Consider the following 14,966-nt stretch of genomic DNA (forward strand, 5'->3'; position numbering starts at 1 on the left):
ATCAGACATCTTGTTGATTTATCTGAACACATCACAAAGGTAAAAATGATTTTATGAAATGCAGTGAACCTGCAGGTAGCACATGGTAGAGCTGAAGTCAAACAGTTTCAACCTTGAAGATTTTCATGAAACCGAACTGTTAATCAAACCGTTAATGTTCGCCTTAAATATCTATTTAATGTATTTAAGCTGATTAATTTCCTCTCTGGGAGTTATGTGCTTCAACTATCTCTTCCATATTTGTTAGGCACCTCCATGTTACTCCACTAAAAGTTGACTCGTTGACGTGAATGTTAACAGGTTTTCAACATTTTTACTAAAAATAGATAAGATATGAACGCAGCATTAATGGAACACTTCAACACTTTAGGAAACATCTTTTATTGACTCTCAACCGCGATAACGACCACATCTGGATGTTGAATATGAAGCTACAGAGAAGGACGTGGTTAGCCTAGCTTAGCATAACGGCTAACAGCAGTCTGGTGACTTTTGTTTTATGCAGCGATTTATGGTGGAAATGTCTTTATGTATGTGAAGGACAACACAAATGTGGCTCCTATCCACGTCCATGACACATTCATTCATTTTTAAAACCCCTGAACTTTGTGTTTCAGCAACGTTTCCGCTTATGTTAGAAACATTCAAAACATTCCCCACACATCTGTATTCTGATAGGTCGAGAATAAAGTCGTAATGTTATGACAATGTTATTTAATGAGCATAAAGGCATTATATTTCAAGAAAAGCTTCACTTGGCCCAACAATGATTTGATAGCATCTCATTCAGAGAACCCTGTCGGCTGTGAGATGCTCTTCATCGGAGGTGGAAAACCGAAAACTTCCTGAAAACACTTCAGACCGTCAAGACATAAATCTCACCATTATTGTCCACACAAATTATGACCATCACTACGTCATCGTTGACGGACTAGAATTCTTTCTGTTGGTTTATCTTCAGACGGTAGTTTAGTCCTCACACACACTTTATATTTCTGTGAGATGTAGATCAGATATGAACAGTCTTTCTGGGCTTTGATTTCTTCTTCAGTCCTTTCTTTTTAATCTTTTTGGTTGGATCCACCATCTCTCCTTTGAAGGAGGTGGAGCTCTTGGTGAACTTCTGCTGGTTTCCAGAGAACTTCTTATTAGACTTGAAACCTCCCCAACCGCCTCCTCTCTCCTGACCCGAGCCCTTCATGGGGCCCTTGCCGGTCCTCCCTTTGGTTTCGTTGCTGTCCGTTTTATTCTTCTGCCTCGACGCCCTCTTCACCCGGATGGGTCTGCCCTCCAGTTTGGTGCCTTCCAGTTCCAACGCCAGCTGCACCGAGTCGGCGCTCTGCAACAGGAAGTACCAAACGGGTACAACACCATTAACCTCTCACATAAAACCTGGTACACAAACATAACCTCAAGAGAACACAAACTAAAAAAAGAAAGAAAAGAAAAGCGACGTTTGGGTCGTCGTACCTCAAACAGGATGTAACCGAATCCTTTCCCTAATCCGGAGTTCTGGTCTCGCACCAATCGTACAGCCTCCACTGCGCCACACTCCTCAAAGTGGCGCCGAAAAGCCAGTTCGTTCATCTCTATACACACACACACACACACACACACACACACACACACACACACACACACAGCAGGTCAACTTCGACACACAACATGCCGAACATCAACACTCGTCAACATTAACAGAGCGGAGAGACTCACCGAACGACAGATTCCCCACAAACACGGAGCGTTTGTTTTCGTACTGCAAGACAAGCAACAATGTCACCAAATACGTTCCGACATCGAATGTCGACAGATTGACAGATGAACTGCGACGCGGAGACTCACCGCTGAGCCCTTGGTCACTCTGTCCACTCGGATGTGAAAGTCTTTCTCGATCTCCATGCCGTTCCTGTGAGCAGAGAGGAACCGAGGGAGAGCTTGTCGTTGGCTGAACGCACACGGCGACTCCATTCGTGGGAATGATTTTAAAGACTCACCTCTCTAGCGCTTTGGCGACCGCGTCCTCGTCCTCAAACACCACGTAGGCGTTTATGCTTTGCTTTTTCGGATGACTTTTGCGCCTGTGAAGTAAAAAAAAAAAACCCATCAGTTTAACATTCGAGGAGGTTGTTTTGGTGGTTTATCAACTCTTAACTCTACAGACAGAAACTTACTGAATAACTGCTACTTTGCGGGACATTAAGGGATCCTCTCTGACCTACAGGAAGCAAAGAAAACAGATCATTAGGAGCTGAGGAGAAGGTACAGCTTCTCCTTTCTCCCTCTTCAATAATCGGTCCTGAATGCCGCTATTTGCTGGCGTTGTTTCTGTGTTTTTACCACAGAGCGAAAGCGGATGGACTCGATGGTTCCTTTATCTTTGAAGAGGCTTTGCAGAGTCTGAAACACAAAGGGGGGGAAAAAAAAAAACTAACATCAGGTTCTTCCTCTCTACTACATATTATTGATCAATCCAGGAATAAACAATGATAGAAAAATCAGGTTTAAAGTGTAAAGCAGTGAAGCTGTGGAGGCCAAATGTTTCTCCAAAAACTCTAGAGTTTGTTAATCTAAATCCCGGATGGATAGGAGTTAATCAGGTCAGAGCGGACTATAAATGTGTTGTAAAATGTAGCGTAACACACTGTAGGAGTCCAGCGCTTCATCCCAAACAAAGTTGACGTCTGATAAATGATGAGGTGTCTGTGAACCGGCCCTGAGGTGCGTTACAGGTTTGTTTTCATGGTCTCTATCAGGCCTGTCGTCATAACTACGTCAGTGACTAATCGCAGGATATCGGCTCTCTCTGTACCTTCCTGGTGCAGCTGATGGGCAGGTTGCCAACAAACACCGTCCTCTTCTCCTTTACCGCCTCCTCCTCTTTGCTGGCTTTCAGCCTCTGCCTCTTCATCACCCACTGCTCCGCGCTGATCTCTCCGTCCGCTTTCCTCTTCTTCTTCTTTTTAGCGGGCGCCGCCTTCCCTCGCTCTTCCTCGTCGGCGTTCTGTAAACTGATCTCCCTACAAAGCAATGGGGGAGAGAGGAGGATGAATTAAAGAAATGAGGTGGGAGGCGGATGTTACGGAATCAAAGAAGAAAAACTAAAAAAAACAAAACAAGAAAAGACAAGGATTTTGTGAAAGAATATTTAGATAGCAAAACCTTCAAAAGTAACAACAACGTGCAAAAAAAGAAAAAAAGAAGGGAAAGAGGAGGAAAGAAAGAAGAAGATGATGACGACAGATCTGTGGATTAACGAACGGATGTCTGGTTCTAAACTCCTCACCTGTTGTCCAGCTTCTGGTCGGCTTCTGATTTCTCCTTAAGTTGCTTCTGATTGATCTTCTGACTGGGCTGACCTTTCACCTCTGGAGTTTCCTTCTGTTGCTCCTCTGCTTCTGTGCTCTTCGGAACCGGCTGCCGCGAAGAAAAACAACCACACGGTACATGTTGAAGCACAAGTGTGGGTTAGAACTACAGCAACCAGCTTGTTTTAAGAAACGAACACACGTCGTTTTGAGTTACCTTGGGCGCAGGCTGAAACAGAAGAGGACCGGCCGGTGCGGCGGCGCTGAATAAAGTCGACAGCGATCCGGAGGCGGCGGATTTCTTCTGGAACAAACTTCCTGACACCTGACCCACCTCGTAGTCAGCCGCCGGTGGCCCCGACGCGGCCTCTTCACCGACGACAGAAACTCTGAAATGAAGAAGGCGCAGCAGACGGACAGCGTCAGAATGCTGCTAAATTAAAGAGGGTGACAGTAAATACAGAGGATCGGCTCCGAGAATACAGTATGTGAGCAAAGATATGAACTTTTCAGGAGTAAAATAGTGGATATTCATCATCGCGGTACGGAATACGGAGCTGGAACTAGATAGATCAATGTTACATTTTGTACATTTATAGTGTACATGAAAAGGAAAGTGTACTGAAAACAATGTGCAACTATCTTAGTACATACTGTAGCGGATTGTGCACACAAAACATGAAAAATGTGCAAGTACAGCTGAAACTATTAGTTGATTAACTACTTTGATAATCGCTGAATCATTTTTAATTTAAAGACATATCATGGTTCCAGCTTCACGTGTCAATCATTGTAATATATTAGTAATAATGTCGTGGTTTGGTTTGTTAGCTGGCCAAAACAAGTAATATTTCCAATGCAGGACTTTCTACATGTATTAGAGTATTCATACAGTGTGGTATTAGTAGTAGTACTGAAGTAAAGGATCTGTCGGACCGCTGCTTCACTTCATGGATTATACATTAATCTGTGGTCAAAGAAATGACAAAGTCCTCTTCGTTCACGTTATTTTGGGAAATAAAAAATGTGTAAACAAACCGCTTCTGGAGTTTCTTCTTCATGGTTTCTTCCTGATATTATGGCAGCGTCACTCGGAAACGGATTTCTGGTTTGTTCTATTTGCTGAGACAAATAATTTATCGGGTTAAATGCAGCAATTAAACGAATTTCTACGACTTTAAACGCCAATAACACGAGAGTTATTACACACACGTTCACACGTTTTCCTAACCAGCGCACGGCCCGTCCTACTGCTAATTACTTCCCATCGGGAACAAGGTCACTACGTCACAATGGTTCCTTTTTGTTTGTCATTAACGTCGATTTAATATCGCCGTACTAAGCACTACAGATTTATAATAGTGTGAGTCAGACAGAGTTAAGATAGAGTACGTAAATGTACATATTTAATATCATACGTATTTACCATCAGTTTTATTTGTGAAAACATTTGTGTGCAACTTGGAAACCTGTCACTTCCGGTGAGCCAGTGACGTCTAATGTTTTGGGTTGTAACGTTGAAACTGCTAGCTAGATAGAAGCTAACCTACTGTATTTTAAAAACGTCACAGGTTATCTTTATATCTCTTCATGTCAGTCATTATTTAACTAACGTTTTCCATCTTTTAAGGAGGGGAGGGTTGTGGAATACAGTTAACGCTAGCTAACGACAAGCGCTAACGGTGATGACAGAAAACGGCGGTTCGATGGGAGTTGACCAGCCGGCGGTTCCGGAGGACTTGGTGAGCAGGCGGGTGTCCTGCGACGGGGAGCGGGCCACGGTGCGGTATGCGGGCCCGGTGCCACCGACAGCAGGTCGGTTAAAACCCTCACACACTCACTCTACCCCCCCCAGTGTTTAGGTCACTGTTTTAGCAGTTAGTCGGAATGTAACTAAGTATATTTAACGTTACTCAAGTGTTTAACGTTACTACCCTCAAGTACAGTTTTGAAGTCCTTGTTTTCTGCTACTTTATACTTCTACTCCACTACATCTCAGAGAGAAGTGTACTTGTTTTTAATCCATTACATTTATTTGACAGCTTCATTTACTTCAGATGTAGATTGTTAATATAACCATTATAATCAGCCCACCATCGGTACTCCACCTCCCACGCGTGTTTACGCACTAGCGCTGATCAAGTGTTTTTGTCGCGCGCGTGTGCAGGGCTGTGGCTCGGCGTTGAGTGGGATAACCCAGAGAGAGGCAAACACGACGGCAGCCACGAGGGAGTCCAGTACTTCACCTGCAGGTACGTTGCTACTGTCACTTTAATGCCTCGTGAAGCCGGGAAGTTATAATCCGCTCACGTGAGTTCACATGCACATTTCTGAAAGCTTTTTTTTAATGTTTGTTAGACTAAATATGATGTTTGTTTGATTCAACGAATAGAATAAGAATCAATAGCTCAATCCACATTAGCTCTTTTGATCTGATCTGAAATGAGTAAAGGTCCCTGATGGTTTTCTCTGCACCCTCTCAGACACCCTCAAGGAGGCTCCTTTGTCCGTCCAGCGAAGGTGAGCTTAGGCGTGGACTACCTGACCGCTGTGCAGCAGACGTATCAGAGCAACGCAGACGATGTGCTGAGTAAGGAGATCTCCGTGTTGGGCAAAATCAAGGACCGCGGGTACGATGCTCATCGCTCTTTTTTTTTTGTCGATCTGTTTGAATTTCTTTTGAGTATTCACAGCGCCTGACCCTTCTTCACACTCACACAGAGGCAGTGCCTCTGCAGTTACTGGAGAGGAGGAGGTGACCTTATTAAATAGGACCTGTTTCCTCTCTTTATTGATTCTACTGTCCTTTTTGTTGTTGTTGTTGTTGTTGTCGTCGTCTCGACAGTTTTGAGAGTCTTCCATCGGCGCTGCTCAGCTGCTGTGAAGTGAACGGACCCGGGGCTGATGGAGAAATCAGGAAAACGACGCCAAGTATCTTTTTCCACACCCAGCGGGCCTCATGTGTGGCTTTACACAAAATGACTTAAATATATCTATAAATATATATAGAATATGATGCAAACATCAGTAACATAATACAGAATAATATGCTAAATTATGATATAGTGTGAGGGATATAGTGTTTTTAAAGGGATACACCAGACCTCTGTCGGGTTGTGCTTGTTGGTGACCGTCGGCTCAGTGAGTCCTTAACAGCGGTGATCAGACGTGCGGTGGCTGGACATGAGCGGGTCTCTGCTGTCCTGCTGGGAGGACGTGTCGGCCATCACTCAGCAGCTGGACGGACTGGAAAGACTACAGCTGATGTACGCATTCCTCTGACTAGCTGGATTTGATATTTTCTAGTCTGTCTTTTCACTGAGCGCTTCCTCTTCTTTTATTTTAGCAACAACAGACTGCGTCTTCCCTCTGACGTCTCGGCTCACTGCCAGGCTTTCTGCAGCCTCAGAGTCCTCGTCCTCAACGGCTGTGACCTCACCTGGCCACAGGTACACCTGTCCGTACACAACACACGTTTCATGTCATCCATACAAAAATCATATTTATCTTAAACAATTCACAACAAGATCTAATGATTTAAAGGTCTCTTGTAATTAAGAGCGTCGTGTTGAACACGCTGCCCTAGCTCCCTGTTTGTGTTTATCTCTCCATGTGTATATCTTGTGTGTGTGTGTGTGTGTGTGTGTGTGTGTGTGTGCGTGCGTGTGTTTTGCTCATGGATTAATCTCTCCCTGCTGGTCTCTGGTCAGATCCTGGAGTGCGCCCCCATGTGGCCACAGCTGGAGGATCTTTCCGTGGAGGAGAACGCCGTCACCGAGCTGCAGAGGTAACGCCGTCTGCCGCTTTTGCGCTTCCTGTTTCCCTTAATTCGTCCGACTGTTGGGACTCTTTGTGTGACGCTGGCGTCTTTGCTGTTTTGAAGGCCTGAAGGAGTGCTGCGCTCCCTGAAGAGCCTCAATGTGTCCTGTAATCCTTTAGTGCAGCGCAGCCTGCTGACTTTAGCAGCTCTGCCCAGGTACAGCACACCCAGACACACTCTCACAACACGCTGAGCCACTTGACGCCACACACAGGAGCATTCAGAAGGCTGGAATCAGCTGTTTCTTCTTCTTTCCTTCAATGAAGGCTTTCCTAACGCAGATGGAACAGTGTAATTCAGACACCAGATGTCTTCTTTACTTTTGAAATAGTTTTGTCTTTGTAATAAAATGGATCAATGCTGTTTGATTGCAGACTGGAGCAGCTGAACTTGTCCAGGACGGGACTGTCTGACATTCGATTTGATGACGCTGCTCCTGGTAAAAAAACAAAACCAACACGTTTTAATAACATTAATAATTACTCTGTTTAACATTTAACCTCCTACTGCTTCACAGTCACATCCTTAGTTCACCATGTGATGCACAACAATGCTGTTTAAATAGAGTTTAATATTATCATTATTAATAGTATTATTTACACTGTATGTCTGTTACAGCATTATGTTAAAGAAGAGACAGCAGGGTTTTGATAAAATACTGATGATCATTGATTACATATGTTGACTCTGTCCTCTGTAGGATCTCAAACAGCCATGTTCTCAACGCTGATGAAGCTCAACCTGGACGGAAACAACATCTCTGAGGTCAGAGAAACTCAGTTTACTCTCTCTTTCTCTCTCTCTCTCTCTGTCTGTCTCTCTCTCTCTCTCTCTCTCTTACTCTCTGTCTCTGTCTCTCTCTCTCTGTCTCTCTCTTACTCTCTGTCTCTGTCTCTCTCTCTCTCTCTGTCTGTCTCTCTGTCTCTCTCTCTGTCTCTCTCTCTCTCTGTCTCTCTCTCTCTGTCTCTCTCTTACTCTCTTACTATCTCTCTCTCTCTCTCTCTATCTTACTCTCTCTCACTCGCTTACTTTCACTCTCACTCGCTTACTTTCACTCTCTCACTTTCTCTCTCACTCTCTTACTCTAATTTTCACTCTCTCTAATTCTCTCTCGCTCTCTCTCTCTCTCTTAGTGGTGTGTGATAGATGAACTGGGGAAGCTTCCCAGTTTGTCTCACTTTTCGTGTCGCGGTAACCAACTGGTGAGCAGTGATGGAAACCTCAAAACAGCCAATCAGCTGCTCATCGCCAAACTGGGACAACTGGTCTTCCTCAACAACTGTGAGGTGTGTGTGTGTGTGTGTGTGTGTATATATATGTGTGTGTGTGTGTGTGTGTGTGTGTGTGTGTGTGTGTGTGTGTGTGTGTGTGTGTGTGTGTGTGTGTGTGTGTGTGTGTGCGCTCATGCTGACCCATTGCCATGATTTCCATCAGATCCTCCACAAAGAGAGGAGGGGGGCGGAGATCGACTACATCAAGATGTTTGGAGAGGAGTGGCTGAAGGCGGGTGGGAGGAGTCAGCCCAGCACCCAGTTCATCAGTGAGCACCCTCGCTACCTGAGCCTCATCGACAGTAAGTCCCAGCAGAGGATTTAAAGGAGCGGTCAATCAAATGTGACTCTGTACTGACATCTAGAGGCAGCTATGGGAAACTACAGCAAACATGTTTTTATGTTTATATGTATATATATATATATATTTATAGATTACAATAAATATTTCTCGTTTTTGAAAATCATTACTTCTGTTCTACCGGAACACAATTAACTGATTATTAAATTCCTTTTAAATAAATTAAGTTTGTTGTTATTTTTTAGATTTCTCCTGTTATGACCTGAAGTGATGATGATGATAATGATGAAGATCATCTTGTGTTTCAGAGTATGGCGCTCCAGAGGAAGGCGAGCTGAAGAAGCCGAAGCCGTTTGCCCTGAAAAATCAGCTGTTGAGTTAGTCCCGCCTCTTTCTGCTCTCTGATTGGCTGACATAACCGCTAAAGGATGTTTGATATTTACTGAACACTGATCTCGTCTCTCCTCACCAGAGATCACGTTTGTGTTTCCTGATCATGCAGACCGGAAGCCGATTGAGAAGAAAGTTCTAGGTAAAAAAAAAAAAAGTGAAGAGCTTCACTGTTTCTCGTCTCTTAGCTTTAAATTAAGTAAACAGATGTTTCCAAATGAAACTGAAAAATGAAATACGGTCCAGCTGAGATCAACGGTGTGCGGTCTGTTCTGCAGCCTCCATGGTGGTTCAGAAGGTGAAGGGACTCCTGTACAGACTTCTGAAGGTTCCTGCAGCAGATCTGAAGCTCTCCTACACCAGCCCCAAGGTAAAACATCCGCTTTAATGTGCAACGAGGTTCCACGATCGGCTGCTGCAGTGAGCGCTCATATGGGCGACCTACCAAGCTCCCTTTCTGCAGTCGAAGAGACGGATCATTTGGATATTTGAAGAAGTTTGCTTGTGTGAGCAAGCAGTGAAGTGACGAACCTTTGTGAAGACATTTAGATTTTGAAATCGAGAGTCTGTTCCTGAGACTTCTTCCTTTCTTCCTTTTCTTTGTAGAAGTTGGGGACAGAGTTTGAGATCGACAGTGACCTGAAGACTCTACAGTTCTACTCCATAGAGGACGGAGACCAGGTGTTGGTCCGCTGGTCCTGACCCTGCAGACCCTGCGGACGCGAGGAAGCGACCGCGTTCTCACGGAACAGACACTTTCGGGACGGAACTGAGCTGCTCTTGCTTCTGCGTGAGGCTGAGATCCAGCAGCAGACTGTGTCCTTATTCGAGACGAAGCACTGACGACGTGACGCTCATTCTGGATCTGTTGTTTCTGAAATGTAACAAAGCAAATCCCCCCCCCCCCCCCCCCCCCCAGCTTAACGCATGGCAACCTGTCCGTGCATTAACAAATTCAAGGATGTAATAAATAAACACTTTATTTGCGAGTGTCTACTTTTTCTTACAGATTCAGTTCAGTAATATTCAGAGGGCAGCGTTGACACACAGCTGGGAGTTTGATCCATTTATTTGGGACCCGATCTCTCTCCCCATGGCTCTAGATGCAGCGACCAATCACGAGCATCCATTTAAATCTGATCCAAATGCCATTACATCGAGTACTGGGCTCCACGAAACACTGTTTCTGACCATCAGATGGTTCACTTTTAAGACCGTACACTAGATGGCAGTAAGGGGACACAGAGTTATAGTATGACGTTATTAAGTCATATTATAGTATGTCATGAAAAGTTTATAAAAGTCATAGTATTGTATGTCATGAAAATATAAGTCATAGTGTAGTATTTAATAAATGTCATAAAGTATGTCATACAAAGTCATAGTATGTTATGTCAGAAAATGTGAAAAAAGCCATAATATATCATAGAAAATCATGGTATTGTGGGTCAAAAAAGGTCACAAAAAATTAACAGAAAAATATGTTAAAAAAATAAATAACGCCTTGGTATAGTATGTGGAAAAAAAGTAATTGCATAGCATGTCAATAATAGTAAAATAAAAAAAAATTATAATTAAAATAAATAAATTAAAGACATGTTATTGTATGTCAAAAATGTCACAAAAATGAATGTATAGTATGTCGAAAAATGTCACAAAGTCATATTATAGTATGTCAGAAAAGTCTAGAAAAAAATCACAGTATAGCTTGTCACAAAAGTCATAGTCCCGTAAGTTATACGTATGCCATACAAAAGTAAAAACTGAGGTAATAAATCGAGTGAGAAATAGTCATTTTCTCATTGACTTCTATACAACCAGAGGAGTCGCCCCCTGATGGACACTAGAGAGAATGCAGGTTTAACACACTTTCACATCATCTTAGTCATAGTATGTCTAAAAATGTCATGAAATAAAGTCTTAGCTATATGTAGAAAACAACAGTAAGTATATAACATATATACATAACAGTACGTCTTAAAAGGTCATATTTTATGTCAAAAAATTAAATAAGGTCTTAGCAAAGTATGTCAAAAGAATCATGAAAAACGTCATAACAGCGATAAAAAGTTGTATTGTGTGTCAAAAAAATGCAATTTTTAATTGACCTGGAGTTTAGAATCTTTTAGCACAGACATGCGCTTGTGCTTCATCAAGTCTACAGTCAGTTTGACTGAAGGTGGATTGAGGGAGAATGAAGACACAAGGAAACACGATTCACCAGATTGTATCTAAAAAGGTTTTATTGAGGCTGTACATGTTCCCTCTTTGGCTGTGGGTCAGTACACACACACACACACACACACACACACACACACACACACACACACATGTTGTGCACCAGTTTCATCCCTGACGGGGTTTCAGTTACCACAAAAAGAAACACCCTGAGCTGAGTTTGCCAACGCTACACTGAGCTGCTCCTCGTCGTTTCTGTCACGTAAGCATTGTTTAAAACTTGAGTCCAGAATGTTCAGGAGCACACGGCACAGCTTCTAGAGACTCCACCCCACTCCAGGGTCTGCATAGGCAGCTCTTATTTTTGGCCGATACATTGGGACGAACAACTGTAACACAGACACATCTGTATGAGGACTAGATGACGGTAAATGTCAAAGATAGGTTTTGTGATTTGCTTTGTCACTTCAAAACAGAACCTCCATTAAGGAGTTTTGTCCACATTTAGTTTTACACTGAAAAATGTTTCGCTCACTTCACACCAGTGAGCGAAACCAGTCTTTAACGACACAATTTGAGGAATTGTTGACCAACGTGTCAGTTTGTGTCACTTGTTTCTGTGATAAAAAAATAAAAACATTGTATTTATTTTTTTAAATGGCCAGAACCTGTGGTGCTTGAATTTCTTGTTTATGTCAAATAATACAGCAAAGAAACACGTGTACAACTGAGGGAATATTTTTTGCAGGTTAGAATATAGTCTTTTAGTGTGAAAGTCTTTGGCTGGTAAGATTTAAATTAAGTAATTTAATCAAATTAAGATTTAATTTTCAATTTGTGTAGAGATAGTCGGACAGATATCCAAATCAAAATCCATTTCCATGTTTGGAAAAGTATAATTTCTGTCAAAAGGAAAAATATTCAGTGAACTCCAATGAGCATCATCAAAGTAAGATTTAAAATGTGACTTTTTAAAAAATATTTTACAGCCATTTTCCCAATGGTTGAAATTGCTAATAAAAAATTTGATTGGTCGATGGTTTGAATCATTTAATTTGAACATTGGCAGGTAGCTTTAAGGACTCTTTAAAGCATGACAGTGTGTGTGTGTGTGTGTGTGTGTGTGTGTGTGTGTGTGTGTGTTCTCTACTTTATCATTATTAAAACGAAGGTTACATGAGAAGTACAAACAACTTGCTCTCCAGACATGACCTGCATAAACCTTCACAGTAATCATCATCATCATCATCATCATCATCATCAGGTAGATCTCAGGCAACATCAGCACCAATAAAAACATCAGAGAATGTCATCTGCATATCAGGTAGTTATTTACAAGTTCATATAAAAAAAATAAAAAAAATACACTGAGTTGTAGCACAAGCAAAATATTGTAACTCTTTAACACCGCCTCAGGATCATGGTGGTGATATTTGTGGTCCACTTCCAAAATAGTGAGCGTACAGTTAGAGGGATGGGGGGAGTCTAATTATAATGTACAGGATTGATAAAATATAAAATCATTTCAGAAGTGTAGAGTTTTATTTTACGAGGAAAAACTCAGCTCTCATTGATCTCTGTAGATTGTCTGTTAATCACTTTATTACACATTAAACAGGAAGAAAATGCTTCTGATCTATTTGTTTAAATAGTTGGCTATTTAAAAAAAAAAAAAAAAGGGTTTTAGTCAGGAAATCTTTGTCAATACAAGACTTTTGCAGTCTTTAGAAAAAAAAACCCAAAAAACCTGACAATATCCCGTAGAATTCATTGAGAAGTCTTTGCAATTCAGCGTGCAATGCTTGTTAATGTGTTGAAAGTAGTAGAAGTTTTAATGGAGTACACGTTAAGTTTTAATGGAGTACACGTTAAGTTTTAATGGAGTACACGTTAAGTTACACCAAGTAATCTCCGCCCCTTTAATTGGCTGTTAGCAGGACGTCGTCTACATTTGGGATCAAATCACTTAATCGTCTTTAAATGGAAACTTTTAACTTTTGGCTCAAAAAGTTGTGGATGAATTCCCTTAATTTTTTATTTTTTTTAAATAAATTTTTTTCGCTCTTTTGGTACTGGCCACACCCACTTTTTGTACACCTGAACACAGTTGAGCAGTTGCAGTTAAAACGTACCTGACAACTCTAAGCAAGCCTTTGACTTGACATGACTTCCTATTGCCTGTATTGATTAGTCTATAGGTGGCGCTACAGCAACAAGAATTGCTTCTGATTCAGATTTGCAGTTTGGGATACTGTCAGAAGAAGGCGAGTGTCGAGGTTTTAAACCTTTTAAAGGCTTTTTTTTAAAAATTCAAACATTTTCAAGGCCCTTATGAACCTTCCTCTCAAGTATTTTGATCATTGCAGAACATATGAGAATTATATCCGATTGTTTTACGCAGTTATCGTTCAGACCACATCTATAAGAAATCAATAAGGAGTTTCACTTTTAAAATACATAAAAACCACAACGTGAAGTTCATCGTTCGATACCTTTTCAAATAATTATCAACCGCTCGGTCAATGTGTGTTTTAAGTCTACCTTCTGGCTATTTAATAAAATCCCTGTATTCTAGATTTAGTGTCACTTTCTTCTGATTTTGGAGAGAAACTTAAAACCAGGAGTCAGATTACAAACACGCTCTGCACAAACAAGATCAGAAACTACATCTGAATTCAGCTACAGGAAGTAAAGTTAAACGGTCTTACCTGCAGCGTGACATCATAAATACAGTGAGGTCTGAACAGCTCTCAAAGGCCAGAAACACATAACACTCTAAGAGGATTGTAGAAATGTTCAATTCAAGTAAGAAAATGTAGAAAACACCAAATTGAGTTAAGTGTGTTTTGTGTGTTTTTTTCCTCTCGCGGCGGCGGCGGCGGCGGCGGCAGCAGCAGTGTTGTTATTGTCGCTCTGCAGACCTCACAGGTTCCTCTCGACACACCGGCCGTCGTCGGCGTCCGGGCAGCGGCAGGTGAAGCCGCCGGGCCGCGGCAGACACAGGTGAGAGCAGCCGCCGTTGTTGGAGCAGTAGTTGTAGGCTAACGGGGAAGAGAGAGGAAAACAATGTTAGGGAGCCGTTCACACCCAAGCTGCTACTTTATGATTTATGAATCATCTGTCAGAAAGCTTCATGAGATACAAGAGGTTCAATTAAACATGTAGAAATAGTAACAACCATGTCTAAAGTTTAGAACGACGAGCAGCAACGATGTGTTGTTTTATGCTTTCAGTCACGTCAGTGAGCTAGGCGCACGTTAGCATGCTAACAAACTAGCATGCTCTTTAAATTTTGGCATGGAAAATATATTTTGGCATTAAAAACTAGACCTGAACTATAAATTAAAACACATGAATTAAAAATAATTTTTTTTTTTGTGTTTTTCAATGACAATATTTTAGGTCAGTTTGCAAAAAAAAAAAAAAAAAACGAAATGGTAAATAAAAAATAATGTGGTAGCGTAAAAACATTTCACAAAAAAAATTGTTTGTTATCCAAAAACAGAATTAAAAAATGTAAATGGTAAATATTTTGAATGCTTTGTTATTTTTCAGTGGCCATACGTTTTCAAATTCAAGCGTTTCAATGCTAAAGTTTCCCTTTTTAGTTCAGGTTTTGTTTTCAATTTTCAATTTTCATATTCAATGCCAAACTTTGAAGTCACCTTTCAGCTCCACAGTTCAAGAGCCATAAAAACACA

The 14,966-nt window shown here is 41.6% G+C and overlaps 3 protein-coding genes across 4 annotated transcripts in view; 1 reads left to right on the forward strand and 2 right to left on the reverse strand.

Moving 5' to 3' along the window:
- Positions 1-365: 365 nt before the first annotated feature.
- On the reverse strand, positions 366-4,545 carry rbm34 (RNA binding motif protein 34). Of its 2 annotated transcripts, XM_068726802.1 has the most exons (12): positions 4,516-4,534; positions 4,344-4,427; positions 3,523-3,694; positions 3,284-3,414; positions 2,810-3,017; positions 2,338-2,397; positions 2,172-2,215; positions 1,995-2,078; positions 1,843-1,906; positions 1,714-1,756; positions 1,471-1,589; positions 366-1,339 (listed from the first exon to the last, which is right to left on the reverse strand). In XM_068726802.1, the coding sequence occupies exons 2-12, from the start codon at positions 4,364-4,366 to the stop codon at positions 1,010-1,012; spliced, it is 1,278 nt and encodes a 425-aa protein (XP_068582903.1). In that variant the 5' UTR covers positions 4,367-4,427; positions 4,516-4,534; the 3' UTR covers positions 366-1,009. The 2 variants fall into 2 exon arrangements, with proteins under 2 accessions (XP_068582903.1, XP_068582902.1); XM_068726801.1 differs by having other exon boundaries at positions 4,344-4,545.
- A 255-nt stretch (positions 4,546-4,800) lies between these two features.
- Positions 4,801-10,076, forward strand: tbce (tubulin folding cofactor E). The gene is made up of 16 exons (XM_068726798.1): positions 4,801-5,120; positions 5,473-5,557; positions 5,789-5,935; positions 6,151-6,236; positions 6,472-6,571; positions 6,652-6,754; positions 7,016-7,092; positions 7,189-7,281; positions 7,500-7,564; positions 7,826-7,890; positions 8,259-8,411; positions 8,560-8,698; positions 9,006-9,074; positions 9,170-9,229; positions 9,366-9,457; positions 9,694-10,076. The coding sequence occupies exons 1-16, from the start codon at positions 4,991-4,993 to the stop codon at positions 9,787-9,789; spliced, it is 1,560 nt and encodes a 519-aa protein (XP_068582899.1). The 5' UTR covers positions 4,801-4,990; the 3' UTR covers positions 9,790-10,076.
- Positions 10,077-11,303: 1,227 nt separating this feature from the next.
- LOC137884778 (nidogen-1-like) overlaps positions 11,304-14,966 on the reverse strand; it is a 28,264-nt gene continuing 24,601 nt past the window's right edge. The window contains exon 20 of the mRNA XM_068726787.1: positions 11,304-14,306. Within this exon, the coding sequence (XP_068582888.1) occupies positions 14,188-14,306 (119 nt within the window). The 3' untranslated portion in view covers positions 11,304-14,187. The remainder of the gene's footprint in view (positions 14,307-14,966) is intronic.

The sequence above is a fragment of the Cebidichthys violaceus genome, unplaced genomic scaffold (genome assembly GCF_023349555.1).
Source record: "Cebidichthys violaceus isolate CVI_PGR_0920_01 unplaced genomic scaffold, fCebVio1.0.p SCAF_4, whole genome shotgun sequence".
NCBI lineage: Eukaryota > Metazoa > Chordata > Actinopteri > Perciformes > Stichaeidae > Cebidichthys > Cebidichthys violaceus.